Genomic DNA, 21,140 nt, shown 5'->3' with positions numbered 1-21,140 from the left:
ACAATTTTTTTAATTGACTATGTAAACTCATTTCCAGGGCGCTTCCCAAGCCCTTAGAATCCTAAAGTTAAGCTTCATTAGTTTCATCGTAAACTCATCTCTATATTTAGCAAACTAGATGCACAAGATGTGGTTTCTAGTACCACCTTGGAGACCTGGATCTTGCCAGCTAGCCATGGAACTTAGAGAAGATACACATGACCTCCCTGAGAAAGTTACTCACTGAAAATGGGGAGAAGGTTAGTACAAACTCTAAGGCATCTTTCTGGTAGTTGTTATTCTGCCAATAATTATTTAGAGTACCTCCTAAGTGTTTAGTATTACAGTAGGCGAATGAAACACACACAGTCTCTGCCCTGCAGGAGCTCCCAATCTACCAGAAATAAAAGCTGAGGAAATCTGAAAAAAGTATGGAATTTAGTTAATAATATCTTTCACTGGGAGCTCCTGCTGCAGCTTTGAGGGTTACAAACCCAATTAGTATCCATAAGGATGCAGGTTCAATCCCTGGCCTTGATCAGTGGGTTAAGGATCTGGTGCTGTGGGATCTGGATCAGATTCCACATGGCTATGAAGTAGGCTGGCAGCTGCAGCTCCAATTTGACCCCTAGTCTGAGAATTCCCATATGCCACAGGTGCGGCCCTAAAAGCAAAAATCATCATGTCACTATTGATTTTTTTCTTTATGTATATATATTTTTTCTTTTTCTTTCTTTTTTTTTGTTTTTGTTTTTGTTTTTTAGGGCTGCACCCGTAGCATATGGAAGTTCCCAGGTTGGGGGTTGAACTGGAGCTAGAGCTGCCAGCCTATGCCACAGCAACTCCAGATCTGAGCCACATTATCTGTGACCTACACCACAGCTCACTCCAACACCAGATCCCCTACCCACTGAGCAGGACTAGGGATCGAACCCATGTCTTCATGGATACTAGTTGAATTCATTTCCGCTGAGCCATGAGAGGAACTCCTGATGAATTAATTGTGACAAATATAAAATCAGTAATAGGGGAAACTGGATAGGGAGTATACAGAAACTGAAAATTCTTCCCAGTTTTTCTGTAAATCTAAAACTAATCTAAAATTTAAAGTTTTTTAAAAGACAATAAACACAAAGAAATGAATATGAAAATAAATCATAATCAAGTCCTCTGAAGTTAACAGTATACTGTGATAGAGACTAATGAGGGTAGAAGCTACTTTGGACACAGTATTTAGGAGCTCTTTGAAATGATAAACCAAGACAGAAAAAGTAATTAAGTTAACTGGAGTAAAAAGATTCCTGCTGAATTGCTGCTGTGGCACAGTGGGTTAAGAATCCCACTGCAGGAGTTACCTTTGTGGCTCAGCAGTTAACAAACCCAACTAGGATCCATGAGGTTGCAGGTTCAATCCCTGGCCTCGCTCAGTGGGTTAAGGATCCAGTGTTGCCATGAGCTGTGGTGTAGGTTGCAGATGCGGCTCAGATCCCTCGTTGCTATGGCTGTGGCGTAGGGTGGCAACTGTAGCTCAGATTCAACCCGTAGCCAGGGAACTTCCATATGTCGCACCCGAGGCCCTAAAAAGCAAAAAAAAAAAAAAATTCCCACTGCAGCAGTTCAGGTTCAGGTTACTATGGAGGGGCAGGTTCAATCCCCAGACTGGTGCAATGGGTTAAAGGATCCTCAGTGCAGTTGCAGCTCAGATTCGATCCCTAAATCCAAGAACTTCCAAATGCCCCAGGTGTGACCATTTAAAAAAAAAAAAAATCCCTGCAAAAAAAGGGGATGGAGAGGCCTTTGATTTCTTGAAAAAGACTGGCCTTTTCAAGAAATCAAAACACTATCAAGGTTACTAAAAGGATAATGAGCAAAGGAAAGATCAGTCAGCAGGGCCGGATTATACAGAATCTTGTGCAAATAATGTCTATTTTACTCAAAACATAATGGCAAGCCATTGGAAAGCTTGAAGCAGGGGAGTAAAATTTTCCAATTTATATTTTCTTTTTTAATTTATGAAACTGCTCCATGGAGAATGGATTATAAAAGGGTTAAAGAAAAATCATGCAGGGAGTTCCCATTACAGCTCAGCAATAGAACTAGACTAGTATCCATGAGGATGCAAGTTTGACCCTGGCCTCGCTCAGTGGGTTAAGGATCCAGCATTGCAGTGAGCTGTGGTATAGGTCACAGACTTGGCTCCGACCTGGCGTTGCTGTGGCGTGGTACGGGCTGGCAGTTGCAGCTGCATTTTGACCCCTAGCCTGGGAACTTCCATGTGCCACAGGTGCAGCCCTAAAACGCAGAAAGAAAAACCATGCAGGCCTGCATACCTGATGAGGGAGGACTGAAATTCTTTGATTATTAGCCCTGAATTATAATATTTTTTCAATATAAAAATCATTCCAGAGAATTAAGTACTTGAATTCACATATTTGTCTAAAATATTTTATTCAAATAATACCTGCATTCTTTCTTTTTACCAGTCTGCCTCTGTTTCCATTGAGTATCTTTTTCATCCTTTACCAAATTAATTTATGGATTTTTATACTTCAACAGCAAATTATAACTCTTCTAGAAACTGTTGAACATTTTTATGCCATTTCTCTATAATAAAATTCCTGAAAATTTCAAAAGCAGAACATTTAAATAACTAAATTATAAAAGCTGGAAAATAGTATGTATTAGAATAGGATACCATGGAGTCCAACCCCTAAAACAAAAGCAGCAGCAGTAGCTACCACTGCTATCACCTATAACAATTTTTAAAATGGCTGCAAATTCTCTGCCATTTTCTTCAAGAGATGGAATCTATGTTCTTTCCCCTTGAACCTAGAAGAGCCTGTAACTCACTCACTATAATCAACAAAATACAACAAGGACTTTTCTAGGCTAAATCAGAAAAGGAGATGCAACTTTCACCTTGTTTCCTGACAATTTCTGCTGGTGGCCTATGTAGTCACATTAGCAGTTTAACTGCCCTGGAGCTGCCATAAACTAGCCTGTGCAGTGAAACCACACAGCGTGGCCATTAGATGCCCTAAAGAGAGATAAATGCCTAGCCAGCCCTCAGCTATTCCAGCTCCAGCCACCATCTGAATAAAATACATGACAGACTATGAGCCAAAACCACCCAGTGAGACCTTTCCAAAGTCCTGACCCACAGGAAACACGAGAGATAATAAAAATTGTTTGTTTTTTAGGCCTTTAAGTTTTGGAGTAATTTTTATGCAGCAATTCTAACAAGTCTTGCAGCAAAGATATGACAATCTAGTTCAACTAACTGGGAGGAAAGGAAGAACTGGCTAGCAATAAGGTTGAATTTTCCAATAGAGGCCAGCTTTCATTTATTTAAGAGATTTGAAAAAGCAACAGAATAACCCAGAGAAAGTCTAATAATAAGTAAGGCACATTCTTCCTGAAATCAGTATAATTGTACGGGCTTACAGCCTCTACAGATTGTTTCCCTGCATCATGATTCTCCCACAGTAAAACAAAGTCCATAAATACACTTAACATGCCACTGAGCAGCCAAATCAGAGTCTTGCATTATAATCCTTCTAAACATAGAAGTTATCTATTATGGCCTAAAGTAATTCCTGGCCTTTCTTCAACCAAAATGAGTCAATTATTGCAGAAGCATCAAAACTGCCAAACAGAGCAAAAATTATTAGATGTACTCTTTGAACTAAAAATCACCACAGATTACTAGTAAGCAGGACAAATCTTTTAAATTATGTCTCTTTTTTGAACTTTCAGTCATTTAATTAACAAATTATCTAATGAGCACTGTGGGTAGGCCAATATGAATAAGAACTAGTTCACAGCTACAGAGGAGCTCACAGTGCTGTGAGGGAAATATCAATTACGACTAATGAATTTTAAGTCAGTATAATAAATAACACAATGAAGTATGTTAACATATTGTAGGAATATAAATAAAGGTATTCTAGATGTTTCTATCTACTCCCTCAGATCCATTCTCCATCCTTTAACCAGCTCTTAGTGTTCTAGGAGGCTGACCTTTATGGATACACGAGCTAGGCTCCCTTACCCCCTGGCTTCATTGTTTGAGAACCAACAGGAAGGGTCTCTAGGTTTCCATGACCACTCTCTCTTTTTCCCTTTCTTGCCCAAAGATGGTGTGACCTGCTACCACTGCTAGTCCTTAGGTACTGCACTATTCCCTTAACTGTACCCATTCATTGTAAGTAGTCCCTTCACAACATTCTTTCCCCTTTTGTGAAAATGTTACCTGTTTTTTATTAGGCCCCCAACCATGAGAGAGGAGCACCTAACTCAGACTTAGGGAAGTTGGGAAGACTTCTCAGAGGAGATAATGCTTCAGCTGTCTTAACAGCCCAGTAAATTAGGCAGGACGACTAGGTAAGGAAGAAAGCACTGTAATATAGTCATAGGAAACAGAACCATTAAAACTTGGAGATATAAGAAAATTTGAATAAGGAAAGGTGAAGAATTCAGGGTGGTAGAATGTAAGTTTATGAAGGGAAACAAGGCTAAAACCAAATCATAAAGGGTTTTTAGATAAAGGTAACAGACCTAGTTACCTACAATAAATTCAAAGAAAAAAGGCAGGCAGAAGAATGGGCCTTTTCTTTAAAAGAGACCTCAGACGTACCAGCCAAGTACAATGTGTACATCTTTTCCGCATCCTGATTAGAACAAACGCAACTATGAAAAAGGGGAGGGGAGAAAAAGGTAAAGAAAAATTGGAAATGCATCTCTTCACAAGATGGATGAAGCTTTTTTTCAACTAGTTCATTGTCTATCAGTGAATATTTAAATATTCTATTCCTATTTTTATAAGTGTAAGTGATAAGGAACCTTTTTATGATTTTTATTTTTTCCATTATAGTTGATTTACAGTGTTCTGCCAATTTCTACTGTACAGCAAAGTGACCCAGCCATACATATATTCTTTTTCTTACATTATCCTCCATCATGGTCCATCACAAGTGACTAGATATAATTTCCTGTGCTACACAGTAGGATCTCATTGCTTATCCATTCCAAATGCCATAGTTTGCATCTATTAACCCCAAAACTCCCAGTCTATCCCACTCCCTCCCGCTTGGCAACCACAAGTCTGTTCTTCAAGTCCATGATTTTCTTTTCTGTGGAAAGGTTCATTTGTGCTGTATATTAGATTCCAGATGTAAATGATATCATATGATATTTGGCTTCCTCTTTCTGACTTCACTTAGTATGAGAGCCTCCAGTTCCATCCATGTTGCTGCAAATGGCATTGTTTGTTTTTATAGCTGAGTAGTATTCCCTTGTGTATATATACCAAATCCTCTTAATCCACGCATCTGTTTATGGACATTTAGGTTGTTTCCATGTCTTGGCTATTGTGAATAGTGTGGCAATGAACATACGGATGCACATATCTTTTTCAATCAAAGTTTTGTCCAGATATATGCCCAAGAGGGGGATTCCTGAGTCATATGGTAGTTATATATTTAGTTTTCTGAGGAACTTCCACACTGTTTTCCATAGTGGTTGTACCAATTTACATTCCCACCAACAGTATAGGAGGGTATCCTTTTCTCTACACCCTCTCCAGCATTTGCTATGTGTTGTTAATGACGGCCATTCTGAACAGTGTGAGGTGATACCTCATAGTAGTTTTGACTTGCATTTCTCTAATAATTAGTGATGCTGAGCATTTTTTTCATGTGCTTGTTGGCCATGTGCCTATCTTCTATGGAGAAATGTCTATTCAGGTCTTTTGCCCATTTTTCAATTGGGTTGTTGGGTTTTTTGTTGTGGAGCTGTATAATAAGTTGTTTGTATATTTAAGAGATTAAATCCTTGTCAGCTGCATCATTTGATACTATTTTCTCCCATTCCATAGGTTGTCTTTTTGTTGTTGTTTTATGAGGAAACTTATTTTTAAGAAAATTGTTAATGATAAGCTAACAAGCTGATCAGGTCCCTAATTTTGTTGAAATTAAAGGACTGTAAACCACCTTACTTGTGAAGATTCTAGTCATCGGAGTCACTGCCTTCTTGGCAACCTCATCAATATTCTGATTTGTCTCTTTGTGTTGGAAAGGCCTCTTACCATAGGACAATGTACTATTTGGGATGGCCTCAGATGTGCCTTTCTTTTGTAAAGTGAGAGGAAGAAAATAGGAAAAACTGAACAATTTTAGAGTCTGAAAATTGAGCTCCCTTAAAAATATACATGGGTTTTCTTTTCTTCTTCTTCTTTTTTTTTTTTTGCAGCAGCACCCCCAGCAAATGGAAGTTCCCGGGTCAGGGATCAAATCCAAGCAGAGCTGTGACTTACGCCACAGCTACAGTTCATTCTTTTATTTCACCCTCATTGTGTGTAACACTCTCTCACTGACCAGTTATTTCATCCATCGAGTCTTGTTTGTTTACACTCCAAGTTCCCTGAAAGATCAGAGTCCAAACCTTTTCTTGAAATCCCAGAACCTACACCTCAGGGTAAGGTTCATGTAAGACTCTCAACAAATATTTAATATGTAAATATCTCATCACCATTCCAAGTCCTCTTTCTAGTTGGAGAAAAAAAGACTTAAGAGATAAACTCTGGAAATCAGAAGAAACTTGAAATATCATCACCAACTCTATTTTAAAGTAAAAAACTGGTTTACTATCTAAGCTTTACCACCTATCTAAAATAAGGAAGATTCAAAATAGCTGGGAAATAGAAAACTAAAATGTATAAAGATTCATATTTTACTGCAAAATACTTTTGGTACAACTAGCCTCATTTCTACAGGATGGAACAGTTGTATTAATTGTTCCCTCAAAAATCTATTACCATTCTCTGGAGTGTCCGTCTTGGCGCAGTGGTTAACGAATCCGACTAGGAACCATGAGGTTGTGGGTTCGGTCCCTGCCCTTGCTCAGTGGGTTAATGATCCGGCGTTGCCGTGAGCTGTGGTGTAGGTTGCAGACGCAGCTCGGATCCCGCGTTGCTGTGGCTCTGGCGTAGGCCAGTGGCTACAGCTCCGATTAGACCCCTAGCCTGGGAACCTCCATATGCCTCGGGAGCGGCCCAAAGAAAGAGCAAAAAGACAAAAAAAAAAAATCTATTACTATTCTCTTCATAACATTCAAGAAAAAATTTCATCACATAAAAGATTATCATTTCACTTTCACTGGTTTAGAGTCCCTATTATGTCAGGATCTGAATAGCAATTAAATCAGATAATAAAAAATAAGCAAAATTAAAAAAAAAAAGATGGTGGCACAGTGGGTTAAGGATCCAGCATTGTCACTACAGCTACTCAGGATGTTGTGACATGGGTTAGGATCGCTACTCCCAGAACTTCCCTATGCCATGGGTGCAGACAAAAAAAAAAAAAAAAAAAAGACAACAAATGAGAAAAAATTAAACTACAGAGTTCTGAAAAAAATTATCTTCCCAATATTGTCAGACTAGTTATATATGTGAATTTTCTTAGACGACACTACAAAAATAGATCTTTTTACAGTAACTATCCAATTGCTCTTCACTTTGTTAGGAAATAAATTTTGCAGAGTACAAAAAAAGAGTTCTATCATGTCAAAGAAATGGCAAAAAGACAAAAAAAAAAAGAAAGTTTATCTTATAGTATAGATTTTTATTAGAAGCCAGTGTCAGCTTTGACAATTTCTAATTCTCCAACTCTATTTCAAAAACTCTTATTTACATTTTGGGTTTTAGTTTGAAAGGTCTTAACTCACTGCTGACCTCTACTTGTGCAGAAATATCCCCATCTACTGACAAGAGATGAAACTACAGCCTATTTTTGAAAGTACAAACCAGCTACAGGAACTTGGATCCAAAAATTTCTCCCAACTCCAAAATCCTGAGCCATTTCAAACTATTCTCCAAAACTTTTCTACTTCTTACCAAAAATGGGGCTGGTGGGACAAAATTAATTGTTTAAATGTTTGCTATATTAAGATAAAACTATAAAATAGCTAATTTAACTATATTAATTCTTTATAACACACTTGTGCCCCAAGGTGTACAAAATATTTGTTTTTTCTTTCTTTCTAGAGCCACACCCACGGCATATGGAAGTTCCCAGGCTAGGGGTCAAGTCAGAGCTGTAGCTGCTGGCCTACGCCACAGCCACAGCAATGTCAGCTCCACGCCTCATCTTCGACCTGCACTGCAGCCCAAAGCAACACCTTTAACCCACTGAACAAGGCCAGGAATCGAACCTGCATCCTCATGAGTGCTAGTCAGATTTGTTTCCACTGAGCCACAACAGGAACTCCTAGGCCTATTTTTTAAGACATGATTTCATTTAGGTCAATACCTATTTTAACCATTATTAACATTGTACTTGCTCTCCTATAAGGCAGCATATAATTGGTTATGACTACTTCATTTAAAATACAATCTTTGGCATTCCCACTGTGGCATAATGGCATCAGCGGCATCTCGGCAGTATCAGGACACAGGTTCAATCACCAACCCAGCACAGCGGGTTAAAGGATCCAGCATTGCGGGAGCTGTGGTGTAGGTTGCAACTACTGCTTGGATCTGATCCCTGGCCTGGGAACTCCATATGCCTCAGGGCAGCCAAAAAAGAAAGGGAAAAAAAAAACAATCTTTGATCTACAATGTCAAAATATAGGAATTCCCGCTGTGGCACAATGGATTAAGAATCTGACTGCTGGAGTTCCCATCGTGGCTCAGGGGAAATGAATCTAAGATCCATGAGGATGCAGGTCTGATCCCTGGCCTCGCTCAGTGGGTTAAGGATCTGACGTTGCCTTGAGCTGTGGTGCAGGTCGCAGACTCAGCTTGGATCTAGCATTGCTATGGCTGTGGTGTAGGCCAGCAGCTAGCTTAAAAAAAAAAAAAGAAAGAAAGAATCTGACTGCAGTGCTTCTGATTGCTGTGGAGGTTCGGGTTCAATCCCTGGCCAGAAGCAGTGGGTTAAAGGATCCAGCACTGCAGCATCTGTGGCAGAGGTCACAGCTGCAGCTTAGATTCAATCCCTGACCCAGGAACTTTCAAATGCCACAGGTGCAGCCATTTAAAAAAAAGTCAAAATACATTAACCTAATTCTCTAAAGCCTGAACAGTATTTTTCACATACATTATTTCTTGTTTTAGCAGGATTCTAAAATAAATAACAATGTCATTTTAAACATGCATTTATAATTAAAAGCACAGGCACCAAGAAAATAAAAGATTTGCTTAAAGGCACAAAACTTATCAGTGGCATAACTAGGATCTGGACCCAAATTTTCTCCTTCCACAACATCCCAACCACATTCCACAAAAACAGTAAATAAGGTCTACATGATGGATGTCTGCTTTGTGACAGTTCCCAGGAATGCACTGTGGTCAAATAAAAAAATCTGCATAGATTTTAATACTACTGTTTCTTCATTTCTCTTAAAGAAAAAAAGTTACAAAATGTAAGTCTAAAAAGCCATAACACGGTACAACCATTAAGGAAAAGAGTATGGAGGTACTTTGAAAACTAAATACAGAACTACCATATGACCCAGCAATCGCACTCTCAGGCATACATCCGGACTAAACTTTCCTTGAAAAAGACACTGATATGTTCACTGCAGCACTATTCACAATAGCCAAGACATGGAAACAATCTAAATGTCCATCAACAGATGAATGGATTAAGAGGATGTGGTATATATACATAAGGGAATACTACTCAGTAATAAAAAAGAACAAAATAATGCCATTTGCAGCGACACGGATGGAACTGGAGACTCTCATACTAGGTGAGGTCAGTCAGAAAGAGGAAGCCAAATATCATATGATATCACTTATATCTGGAATCTAATATAAGGCACAAATGGACCTTTCCACAGAAAAGAAAATCATGGACTTGGAGAACAGACTTGTGGTTGCCGAGGGAGAGGGAGTGGGACAGGCTGGGAGTTTGGGTTAATAGATGCAAACCACTGCCTTTGAAATGGATAAGCAATGAGATCCTCTGTATAGCAGAGGGCACTATATCTAGTCACTTATGATGGAGCATGATAGTGTAAGAAAAGGAATGTATATATGTATGTGTGACTGGGTGACCTTGCTGTACAGTAAAAAATTGGCACAACACTGTAAACCAGCTATAATAGAAAAAATAAAAATCACTTAAAAAAATTAAAAAATAAAAAAACTATAACCCAACCCACATTTAACAGAACAGTTATATTCTTTCTTTTATATATTGCCACATTTTAAATGTGTTTATTCTCTTATCCCACCTCTTTCCAAAAAATGATTTTAAGGGGCTCACTTAAGAAAGCTTACTGAATAGAAACTTCAAGTCATATTACTGTAATCCACTTTCATCAGAAGAGATAAAAATAATAACAATAAACTTTTTAAAGGTTTATAATTGAAAATGTGAAAAGAAAAATATTGAACCCAAGCTAGGTTTATTCTGATTTCTTATATTTCCATTCATGGTACCATATAATTTTTTTTAAATGTCTGACACATGTCAAGAAATTGAGTAGTTCCCACTGTGGTGCAGTGGGTTAAGAATCCAAATGTAGGGGCTTGTACTGCTACTGAGACACAGGTTTGATACCCAGCCTAGCACAGTGGGTTATAAAGATCTGGCATTGCCACGGCTACAGCTGCCTACAGCTTAGATTCAATCCCTGGCCTGGGAAATTCCATATGCCACAGTTGCAGCCATAAAATAAAAAAAATAAATAAAATAAAAAAGGAAATTAATAAATATTTGTTGACTAAATAAATGAAATAATAGCTCTAAAGCATTACAAGCTCCTAAATCATTATGGGGTCCTAAGTTAGACTCAATTATGCTTAAACTGTTATCAAAATATTATGAAAAGTTTCATCAATGTTTAAAGTCAGAAGACTTAAGTTAAAGCTACAGTAATCAAGAAAGTGTGAATTACGTGCACTCCAGTGATCAATGCAGCGCTATATACAATAGCCAAAACATGGAAACAACCTGAATGTCCATCAACAGAGGAGTGGATCAAGAAGATGTGGTACACATACACCATGGAAAGAAATAATGGCATATGCAGCAACATGGATGGACCTAGAAATTATCATGCTAAGTGAAGTCAGTCAGACACCAACATCAAACGTTATCACTAACATATAGAATCTAAAAAAAAGGACTCAATGAACTCTTTGCAGAACAGATACTGATTCACAGACTTTGAAAACTTACGGTTTCCAAATGAGACAGGTTGAGGGGTGGGGGGATGCACACAGGTTGAGGATTTGGGATGGAAATGCTATAAAATTTGGTTGTGATGACTGCTGTACAACTATGAATGTATTAAAATTCACTGAGTAATAAATATGGAAGTGTGAATTATAAACAATAAACTGGGACATTCTCTAGTGGTACAGCAGATTAAGAACGTGGAGTCACTGCAGGTGCTCGGGTCAATGCTGTGGTGAGGGTCCAGTCCCTGGCCTGAGAACTTCCATATGCCACAGGTGCAGCAAAAAACTTATAAAGAATAGAACTACAGATAAAATGAACAGAAGGGAGTATAAAAATAGGATATGTATACTGTCAACTGATTTTTAGCCAAGGTGCCAAGACAATCCAAAGGAGGAAACAAAAACATTTTAACAAACGGTGCTAGGAAAATCAGATATCCATTAAAAAAAAAAAAAAAAGAACCTGACCCTTACTTCTCACAGCATATTAAAAAAATTTACTATGACCCAACAATCCTACTCATTTGCCCAAGAGAAATAAAAACATGTTCACAAAGAGAAGTGTACCCAAATGTTCATAGAAGTTTTATTCATAAAGGTCCCAAACTGTTATGGCTATTTGTGAATGGATAAACAAAATGGGATATGTGTGTACAATGCAATATTCCTTAGGAATGAAAGAACAAACAACTGATATACAATATGGATGGATCTCAAAAGCACTACATATACTAAGTGAAAGAAGACTGACCCAGAAGACTACATTCTGTGATTCCATTTACTTAAAATTCTAGAAAAGGCAAAACTATAGCAACAGAAAGTCAATCAGTGCTTGCCAACGACTGGGAAAGGGAGGAGACTGGCTGTGAAGGGGCACAAGGAAACTGGGGAAGAAAGAAGAAAAGCCATTTGGGCAATCATCTCTGTAGGAATTCCTACCTAAAATGAATCATCAAGATTTATTTTAAAAATTAAGTTTCATGTCTGCTGTCAATTTTTAGTAAGCAACCTAACAAAACTACCAAACTGAAAAAAAAACACATGTTGAAACTTAATTTGTATCAAATGTGATTTTTTAAAAAGCAGTCAATGCCTTCAGAAGTTATCCTACAACAAACAAAATTCTTCACTTTGTTCAATTATACATTAGAGGAAAAAATCCAAAATAAATTTAAAAATTTTAATGTTAACATTCAACTGTAAAAATGCCAAATACTTCTATCTGGAAAACTAGCATTAGGGAAATATTAGTAGGCTTAGTGTTCAGCAAAGTTGCTCTAATCAAACAAAAATACATGACTACAATCCTAAATACAAGCCAATAACTAAGATTAGAAAATACAATGGAAATGTCACAAATATAAGTTAGCTGAAATTATATTAAAACATAGGAAGAAAACTATGACATTATCCTGAACAATATGGACAACTTGAATAAACGTAAAAACAAAGCATGTTCCTAGGTAGGAAAACTAAATATACTTAAATACCTCCTTTTCCCAAAAGTAATACAATTCTCATTACAATCTCAATAAAAAAAAAAAATTTTTTTGTCTTTAGTCTTTTTAGGGCTGCACCCGAAGCATATGGAGGTTCCCAGGCTAGAGGTTGAATGGGAGCTACACCTGCCACCTACACCATAGCCCATGGCAATGCTGGATCCTTAACCCACTGAGCAAGGCCAGGGATCAAACCTGAATCCTCATGGATACCAGTCGGATTCATTAACCACTGAGCCACAACGGGAACTCCTCAATGAAATTCTTTTTAAACTTAACAATTTTAGTATATAAAATAGATAATTAACAAAGCACAGGGAAATCTACTCAGTAATCTGTAGTAATCTATTTGGGAAAAAAGAATGGATATACGTGTACATATAACTGATTCACTTTGCTGTACACGTGAAACTAATACAATAGTGTAAGTCAATTATCCTCCAATAAAATTTAAAAAATAAAAAAAATTAATTTCAATATTCATGTGGAAAAGTAAATAAACATAGCAAAAAATTTTCTGGCACAATGAGAACATTAAACTAAATTATAAAGCTACAATGAAGAAAAGAGTATGGCACTGAACAGAGAATTATTTTAACTAATTTATAACATAACTAAAATAGTATTATATCACTATGGAAAAGAAGAACTGGTTAATAAATAATTGCTATTCAGTCATCTCATCATGTAGGGGAAAATATCTTCTGAAATCATTTTTAAAAACCCTAAAACAGCTGTGGTGCAATGAATTAAAGGTCAGGCATTGTCTCTACACCAGCTTTAGTTGCTGTGGAGGTGGGGGTTTGATCCCTGGTCTGCAGCAGTGGGTTAAGGATCTAACATTGCCACAGCTGTGGTACAGGTTGCAGCTGTGGCTTGGATTCAGTCCCTGATCTGAGAATTTCCATATGCCTCAGGTGCAGCCAAAAAACAAAACAAAACCCACGAAAACAAAGTGCTCCCTCATGGTTCAGCAGGTTAAGGATCCGGCATTGTCACTGCTATAGCTCTGGTTACAGCTGTGGCACAGGTTCAGTCCCTGGCCCAGGAACTTTTGCATGCCATGGGCAAGACAGACAGCTGGACAGAAGGAAGGAAGGAAGAAAAGTTGGACAGATTTGACTCCTAAAGTAACAAGTTTCTTCATGTCCAAATACAACCAAAATTAAAAAACAGACTGGGGAAAATGTCTGTAACAAATATGATGACAGATTAATATATTTTTAATTATCAGGTAGATCAATAAGAAAAACACAAAAGCCCTAACCAATAACTAGGACAAGACCAAACAAATTAAGAGAAATATAATTAGTAAGCAGACAGGAAAATACTCAACTTCACAAGATAATGTTAAATATTAAATGCCATGAAGTTAGCCAACATCTTTAAAAACAAAAGCCAATTCTTGCAATAGAATAGTAAGAAGGGACACATTTATTCAATGTGCTCTAAATAGGCACAATTCTTTTGGGAGACCACTTGAGGAAAAGTTAATCAAGAACCTTAAAAAGAGCTACATCCTTTAATGCAATAGCACTCTATGGAACCACCCTAAGAAAATAATCCTTTTCAAAAAGGGGGTCACGGAGTTCCCGTCGTGGCGCAGTGGTTAACGAATCCAACTAGGAACCATGAGGTTGCGGGTTCGGTCCCTGCCCTTGCTCAGTGGGTTAACGATCCGGCGTTGCTGTGAGCTGTGGTGTGGGTTGCAGACGCGGCTCGGATCCCACGTTGCTGTGGCTCTGGCGTAGGCTGGTGGCTACAGCTCCAATTAGACCCCTGGCCTGGGAACCTCCACATGCCGCGGGAGCGGCCCAAAGAAATAGCAAAAAGACAAAAAATAATAATAATAATAAAAATAAAACAAAATAAATAAAAAAGGGGGTCAGGGTAGTTCCTACTGTGGTACAATGGGTTAAGGGTCTGTTGTTGCCACAGCTGAGGCATGAGTCTCAGCTTCAGCTCAGATTCAATCCCTGGCCTGATAACTTCCATGTGCCATGGGTGCAGCCAAAAAAAAAAAAAAAAAAAGTATCTACCCCAAGATGTTTATAGCAATTATCTCTAATAACAAAATCTAGAAATAAGGAGCTCCTGTCGTGGTGCAGTGGAAATGAATCTGACTAGTATCCATGAGGTTGCAGGTTCGATCCCTGGCCTCAATCAGTGGGTTAAAGATCCAGCGTTGCTGTGGATTAAAGACCCAGCTCAGATCTGGCATTGCTATGGCTGTGGCGTAGGCTGGCAGCTACAGCTCCAACTTGACCCCTAGCCTGGGAACCTCCATATGCCAAGGATGCCCTTAAAAAAAAAAGACACCCTCCCCCACCCCCAAAAATCAAGGAGTTCCCAGGTGGCTCATTGAGTTAAGGATCTGGCATTGTCACTGCTGTACCCCATGTTCAATCCCTGGCCTGGGACCTTCCGCATGTTGTAGCACAGCCAAAAAAAAAAAAAAAACCAACCAAACCTCTTGGCAACTTATAACAAAGTCTTAAATGGGTTGGTCCCTGTTTGCAGTCTCATCTCTTGCCACTCACACCCAGTGCATTCGCCATAAAGAACATGTATAAAAACTATGTAAAATAACTTTTATGTTTCCAGCATTCATTCAACAAAATGCCAAAAAGCTCTTAATCCATGCTGAAAACAGGATTCTGCTTTCACGGAGCTTACAGCATAGACAAGAAATGCCATTCAGTGAGTTAGGTCTAAAACTAGAGGAAGAGCCTCTTAGTCAGAGAGGAAAGGTCAACACAAGTCAAGGAAAGATCTATGGATAAGGGTTATCTTGAGCTGAGCCTTAAAAGATGAGCAAGGATCTCAAGGGGCAAGGGTAATTCCAAATAAATGAAATTGTTTTATTTTCCACACAAAATCTCATAACAGGAGATTTGTAACAGGCTTTCTAGATAAACAACTTGAGCTCTGACATGTACTTAAATTAACCTGAGTGTCTCCTACCTCTTGGAGCTATTATGAGAATTAGAAATAATAATAGATGTAAACAATACAGTGTCTGGCACTTAATAAGCATTCAACACATGTCCATTATGCAGACACATGAAAATGCTGATTACAACAGTATATTTCAAGGGTTCTGTGTTCTTAGAACAAAGAAAGTAACAGTAAGCAAAAACAAGGACAGAGGGGAAAAAAAAACAGTAAAAAGAGAGTTAAACATGTCGCCATAAGCCAGAATCAAACAGTTCTCTATACACACATGATGATATCCTCACAGTATGCATTACAAGAACACAATTACTTATATTCATAATGATACTGAATCATAAATAAAACATTAACTTCTGTTAAGTATGGTCTATTCGAATGGAGTAGGGCATATTACATCTTTAAAAGCCCTCAAAAGCTTTAAAAGACATCAAAAAGGGCTAACATAAAAAATTTACATGGCTGAATTGTGGACCTTCATTTATCTTGAAAATTGAGTTATATTCTAAAAATGCTAAAATGCATATTAAATAAATGACATGTTAGTACGCTGTAACAGTTACAGTCCAACTACAGGAAAAAAGTAGAATCCACGATGAAACACATACACACACACAGACTCTTTACTCACCAATGAAAACCAAACTACATGAAGAACCTAAGCAGGTTCAGCCTGCCTGCCTGAAGCTTAGACTAGAAGACATAAACTTAAGAGAAAAGGAAAGAGCTGAGCTTTCTCCTCAGAAACCAATAAAATAAAATGAATTGGGGACATTCAAATCACTAACACACCTAAAACAAGTCATTATGATATGCAGACCTATTCCTACTTAGAAACCTCGGAAATATAATCAATTTGTAATTTTCGAAGCATTCAATCAATAAAATACACAGTAAACAATACTAAGATACGAGCATATCTACCATGAGACCTTTAATTTTCCTGTAGCTATAGACAAGGTTAACCTCATTACTACCGGGGATTTTATAAATTAGTAACATGAGGAGCAGCATAACAAAAACATTTAAATTACAAAAAGAACTGCAATAAATGTTCTGGAGAAGTAATCTTATTTCTCCGTATCTAAGAATCTTAAAAATTAGCAATTATACTAAACTGCTTTTTCCAGCATTTGGTTTTCAAAAGCAATGATAATATAAAAAATGCCCAAAATTTTTTAACATAATCAAAGAGTATCTTCTATCTAAATCATTCAAAGAAAAACCTAATCATAAGTAATTGTACACAAACTTCACATTTTATAATCAATTTGCTCCACAAACACTAGCTGAAATCGATAGTTTTACCTTACAGCCCATTTTAATGATCAAGTGTTAATGTGTCATAAAAAAGAAAATAGCTTGATGGACCAAGTCAGATTTTAACTACCAATGACCTGAGGAATCTCAAATTTGGGATTAAATTAGCCCTGCCTTCTTTTCATCAAAAAAACACCAAACAATTCGCTAGATGACTGTGGTCTTACAAATAATACGTGGCAAAGTCTAATATCTGTTGTGGGCAGAGATCTCATGGTTCAAATATTTCTTCTGTTTGTGTGTATGTGAGAGTGCGTGTGAGAGAGAGACAGACAGACACCATGCAAGAATTGTTTACACCTTTCAGTAAAAGGGCACCTCTACATTAAGGATATAATTGAGTAACTACAATTCATAAAGCACCTTGGAATTAAAGGCACTATAAATTTAAAATACTAGCATGGTATTAACTTAAAGCAAAGAACAATTTAAAATCACCTTACAGACCACGTGTATTGTAAACCAAATAAAAATTCAGTATGGAATCCACTTTTTTTTTTAAGTAATTTTCCTCTATTATGGAACCCGGATCTAAATGAACTGTTAAACACTTAGTCTAAAGGTATGCCAAACATTTCTTAAAGTCTTAACAAAGAATCAACCTTTTTTTTTTTTTTTTTTAAAAACAAAACGAGGCCTAGGTTAAATATTTTATTTGGCTTCTCAAGACGGACTGAAAAGTTGGGCACCAGCTCCAGACCAATTCCTGGACGCACATCAAACACAGCCCTGTCATTTATCCAGTCAGTCAAAACAATCTTTTCCATCTAACTCTTTAATGTTTATGTCCTAAAAAGCTGCTAATTGAATCCAGCTCTTGAAATCTATTTGTTAAAATCTATACCATCTAATTTGTAAATGAACAAAAATGAAAAAATACACGTTAACTTTCCTGGCAAAACAGAAGAGAATCTACCATATGTAACCAAAAGGGAGAGGACAATATTTTTAATATTTGAATGGTTTTCTCTTAAAATATGACATATGACAGAGACAAATTCAAAACAAAACGATTTTAAGAAACTGACAGTATCTCCAACTGTTTTTGCAATTAAGGGGATACAGTGTATTAAAAATTCCTCAGGAGTTCCCGTCGTGGCGCAGTGGTTAACGAATCCGACTAGGAACCATGAGGTTGCGGGTTCGATCCCTGCCCTTGCTCAGTGGGTTAACGATCCGGCGTTGCTGTGAGCTGTGGTGTGGGTTGCAGACGCGGCTCGGATCCCACGTTGCTGTGGCTCTGGCGTAGGCTGGCAGCTACAGCTCCAATTAGACCCCTAGCCTGGGAACCTCCATATGCCGTGGGAGCGGCCCAAGAAATGGCAAAAAGAAAAAAAAAAAATCCTCAGAAAAATCTAAAAATACAAAATCACTCTATAAATTAGCCCAGTATTCCACCTCCCTCCAAAAAATAAGTGTAATCTTTATCCTAACTTTACTCATGACTTTTTATAATGTATCATATGCAGTAAGGAAACCACAGAAAAACACTTTAAGATTAAGTCACACTAAAAACCTGAAACTCATTTTATTTGCAGAAAATCGAAATCCTCATTTTCTCCCTCATTTTCTATTGTGAATATAGCCTAGAAGGAATTAAATGGCCACCAGCCTAGTTGATGCTTTTGGCACACCTGGAATCACAGGTTCTTTCCATGATCACGGGCACAAGACTAACTCCAGGGAGGAACAGCAGTAGATAAACTCTAAAGCAACAAAGATCCCTTATAAAGGTTTCCATTGACTCATAGGAAAATAAGGAAACTGAATGGGGGAAATGAAGGGGACAGGCATCCCGCAACCCAGGTTTTCCATTAAGAACCACTCAGTTAATAATTTTTTGTGGGTTTTCCCTAGGGAAAGCAAAACTGTCATGAAAGTAATGTATTTTAAAAATTGCAGCCAACATACAGCCAAGGCTAAATTTTCAAATACCTAATTCAGCTGCAAGTTTTTATCTTCAAAGTTCAACCAGTGGACTGGGATGTGACACACAAGCACTCAATTACAAAATTAGTCCATATAAATCTCAAAGTCTACTGTAGGTGAACATAATTAGTCTATTCTTACACACGCACCCCCACACACGTACACACAGATTCTCTAAAGAAAGCCATTTTTCTCACCACAAATCCGAATATCAACGTGGATAATTTATTAACAGTGAATGTTGAAACTAGGAATAAATACACTGGTCTCTACTCTTTTCAAAGCCAAAATAATTTTTTCTTAAAATGGGGTAACATGACCATGTAAGAATATAAAAAAAATAGCACTGTAAGCAAAACGTACCTGTAATGTTAAAGATTTAATACCCTTGGAATCATAAACACTTCGTAAGAAAAGCCTGCTATCTAGCAACCCTTCCAGACATTCTTTTCCATTTAGAAAGGAAAGGGGAGCAGAGTTGGGAACGAGAAAAACTTCGCTTCGCTGAAGTTTATATGAGCACGTATATAGAAATGTATCCCCCCCAACCCGCAAAATGTGTTTTTAAAGCAGGTCTAGAGCTAGAAGTGAAACACAAGTTCTGCGGCCTACAAGGAACAACCCCAAGCATGCTACCCTACAATCAAACACTTCCAAAACACAGAGTGTACAATGCGCCCGAGTCGTCGGATCAGGCAGACACACCGGAAAAGTCAACCTCAGTCTCCTTCCCTTTCAAAGTCGTGCGTCTCAGGTGTGTGGCACCGGCTGCCGCCGCTGGCAGCAGAGAGGAAAGGTTTTGCAGGCGGGCATAAGTGGGCCAACAAGTTAACAACCAGGGAACACACACACACACACACCCTCCCGTTAAGCGCTCCATCTTTAAGGAGTGTTTACTGCGCGCAGCCAGCAGCCGGATTCAATAATCCCCGCCGCAGGAGCTCCTCATCCTCTCGACGACCCCAGCTGGGCAGGAGCCCGGGGGCTGCTCCCCGAGGCCCCGGGAGAGAGCCGAGCTTCTTCGCCACGGCTTTTCGACCTCAAAACCTCCCGGAATTCCGATCCGGGACACCCCCCCCCCAACAAAAGACCCCCGAGTCACCCGTGGCTTTTTTAAGAATTTCCAAGCAAGGGAGAGTGGTTTTGCAATTACTCTCCTGAACTAGGCCTTTCACGTCCCCGACCCCCAACTCACCGTTGATCGCGACCCTGGCCCCTCTCAAGGCCACAGGCACCCCCCGCCAGCTTGCTCACCCCACCGGTGCCCCAGCCCGGCTCCCGCCGCCCGCCCAACCCCCTCACCTGTCAGGCGCAGCTTGACGGGCCCGTTCCTCCGGCCCCCGGGGTTAGACATGTCCCCGGCGGCGGGGGCGGCGGCGGCGGGGCTACGGCCCCGACGCGGGGCCCGGAGCCGGCGGGCGGGGCGGGGGCGACGGCGAGGCGCGGCGCAGTCACCACAGCGGCCGGGGCTGGGGCCCGAGCAGCCGGCGCCGCGGCCGCCACGGCCGGAGGGTCCCGGATGTGCCGAGCGTCGTCGCCATGAGCCGCGGAGGGAGCGGGACGCCGAGCTCCCCCCTCCTCCCACTTCTCCTTCCTCCGCCCGGGCCGCACAACAAAGCGGTAGCCGCGGCCGGCCGCGCCGCCTCCGCCCGCACCCCGCCGCCTCCACGCAACCGCCTCCGCCTTTCCCTCCTCTCGGCTCCGCGAGGCCCAGGAGCCGACTGGGCTGGTGGGCTGAGGCGGGCGGTGCTCGGCGGCGCCGGAGCAGGACTCGGGACTCGGCCGCTTCCTCCTCCACCCGCCCTCTTGTCTGAGGGAACCCGGTCCGGGGCCGCCGCCACTCGTCTGCTCCGGGGGGGGCGGGGAGGAGACTAGAGGCGGGACCAGCGGGGCAGGGCGGGGCCGGTGGGCGGGGCCTGTGCGGGCGCGCGCCGGGTGCCCGGGGCGCAGGGGCGCCAGGCCCGGGGTCGGCCTGGGCGCGGCGGTCCGGGACGGTGTGCTTGGTTGCAGAAGATGCCACGCAGAACTTGAGGAAGGAGTAGACAAAGGAGCAGGGTGTTGGCGCGGAGCTCTGTGCCGCCAGAAGGGCCTTAGCGTTTGGCCCACTTAATAGAGAGAGCTTTTGTCCGTGCAATGCAGACTGCTTTTCTAAGACGCCCACTGCGTGCAAGGGGCTCTGTGAGGCTGGGGCGAGCAAAGTTAGAACTAAATCCGCAGCGCTCTGGATTGAACGTCGCTAGGGTGAGGGAAGAGACACACCGAGGGTTCCAGCA

The 21,140-nt window shown here is 40.0% G+C and overlaps 1 protein-coding gene across 2 annotated transcripts in view; it reads right to left on the bottom strand.

Annotated features, from left to right (window-relative positions):
* Nucleotides 1-20,742, bottom strand: part of SMURF2 (SMAD specific E3 ubiquitin protein ligase 2) — a 122,228-nt gene extending 101,486 nt beyond the window's left edge. For both annotated transcript variants that reach the window (XM_047759296.1, XM_047759298.1), the window contains exon 1: nucleotides 20,170-20,742. In XM_047759296.1, coding sequence (XP_047615252.1) covers nucleotides 20,170-20,221 — 52 coding nt within the window. In that variant the 5' untranslated portion in view covers nucleotides 20,222-20,742. The remainder of the gene's footprint in view (nucleotides 1-20,169) is intronic.
* Nucleotides 20,743-21,140: the final 398 nt, after the last annotated feature.

Source organism: Phacochoerus africanus, chromosome 14 (assembly GCF_016906955.1).
Source record: "Phacochoerus africanus isolate WHEZ1 chromosome 14, ROS_Pafr_v1, whole genome shotgun sequence".
NCBI lineage: Eukaryota > Metazoa > Chordata > Mammalia > Artiodactyla > Suidae > Phacochoerus > Phacochoerus africanus.
The sequence above is the reverse complement of the archived record's forward strand: the minus strand, read 5'-3'. Positions and strand labels throughout refer to the sequence as shown.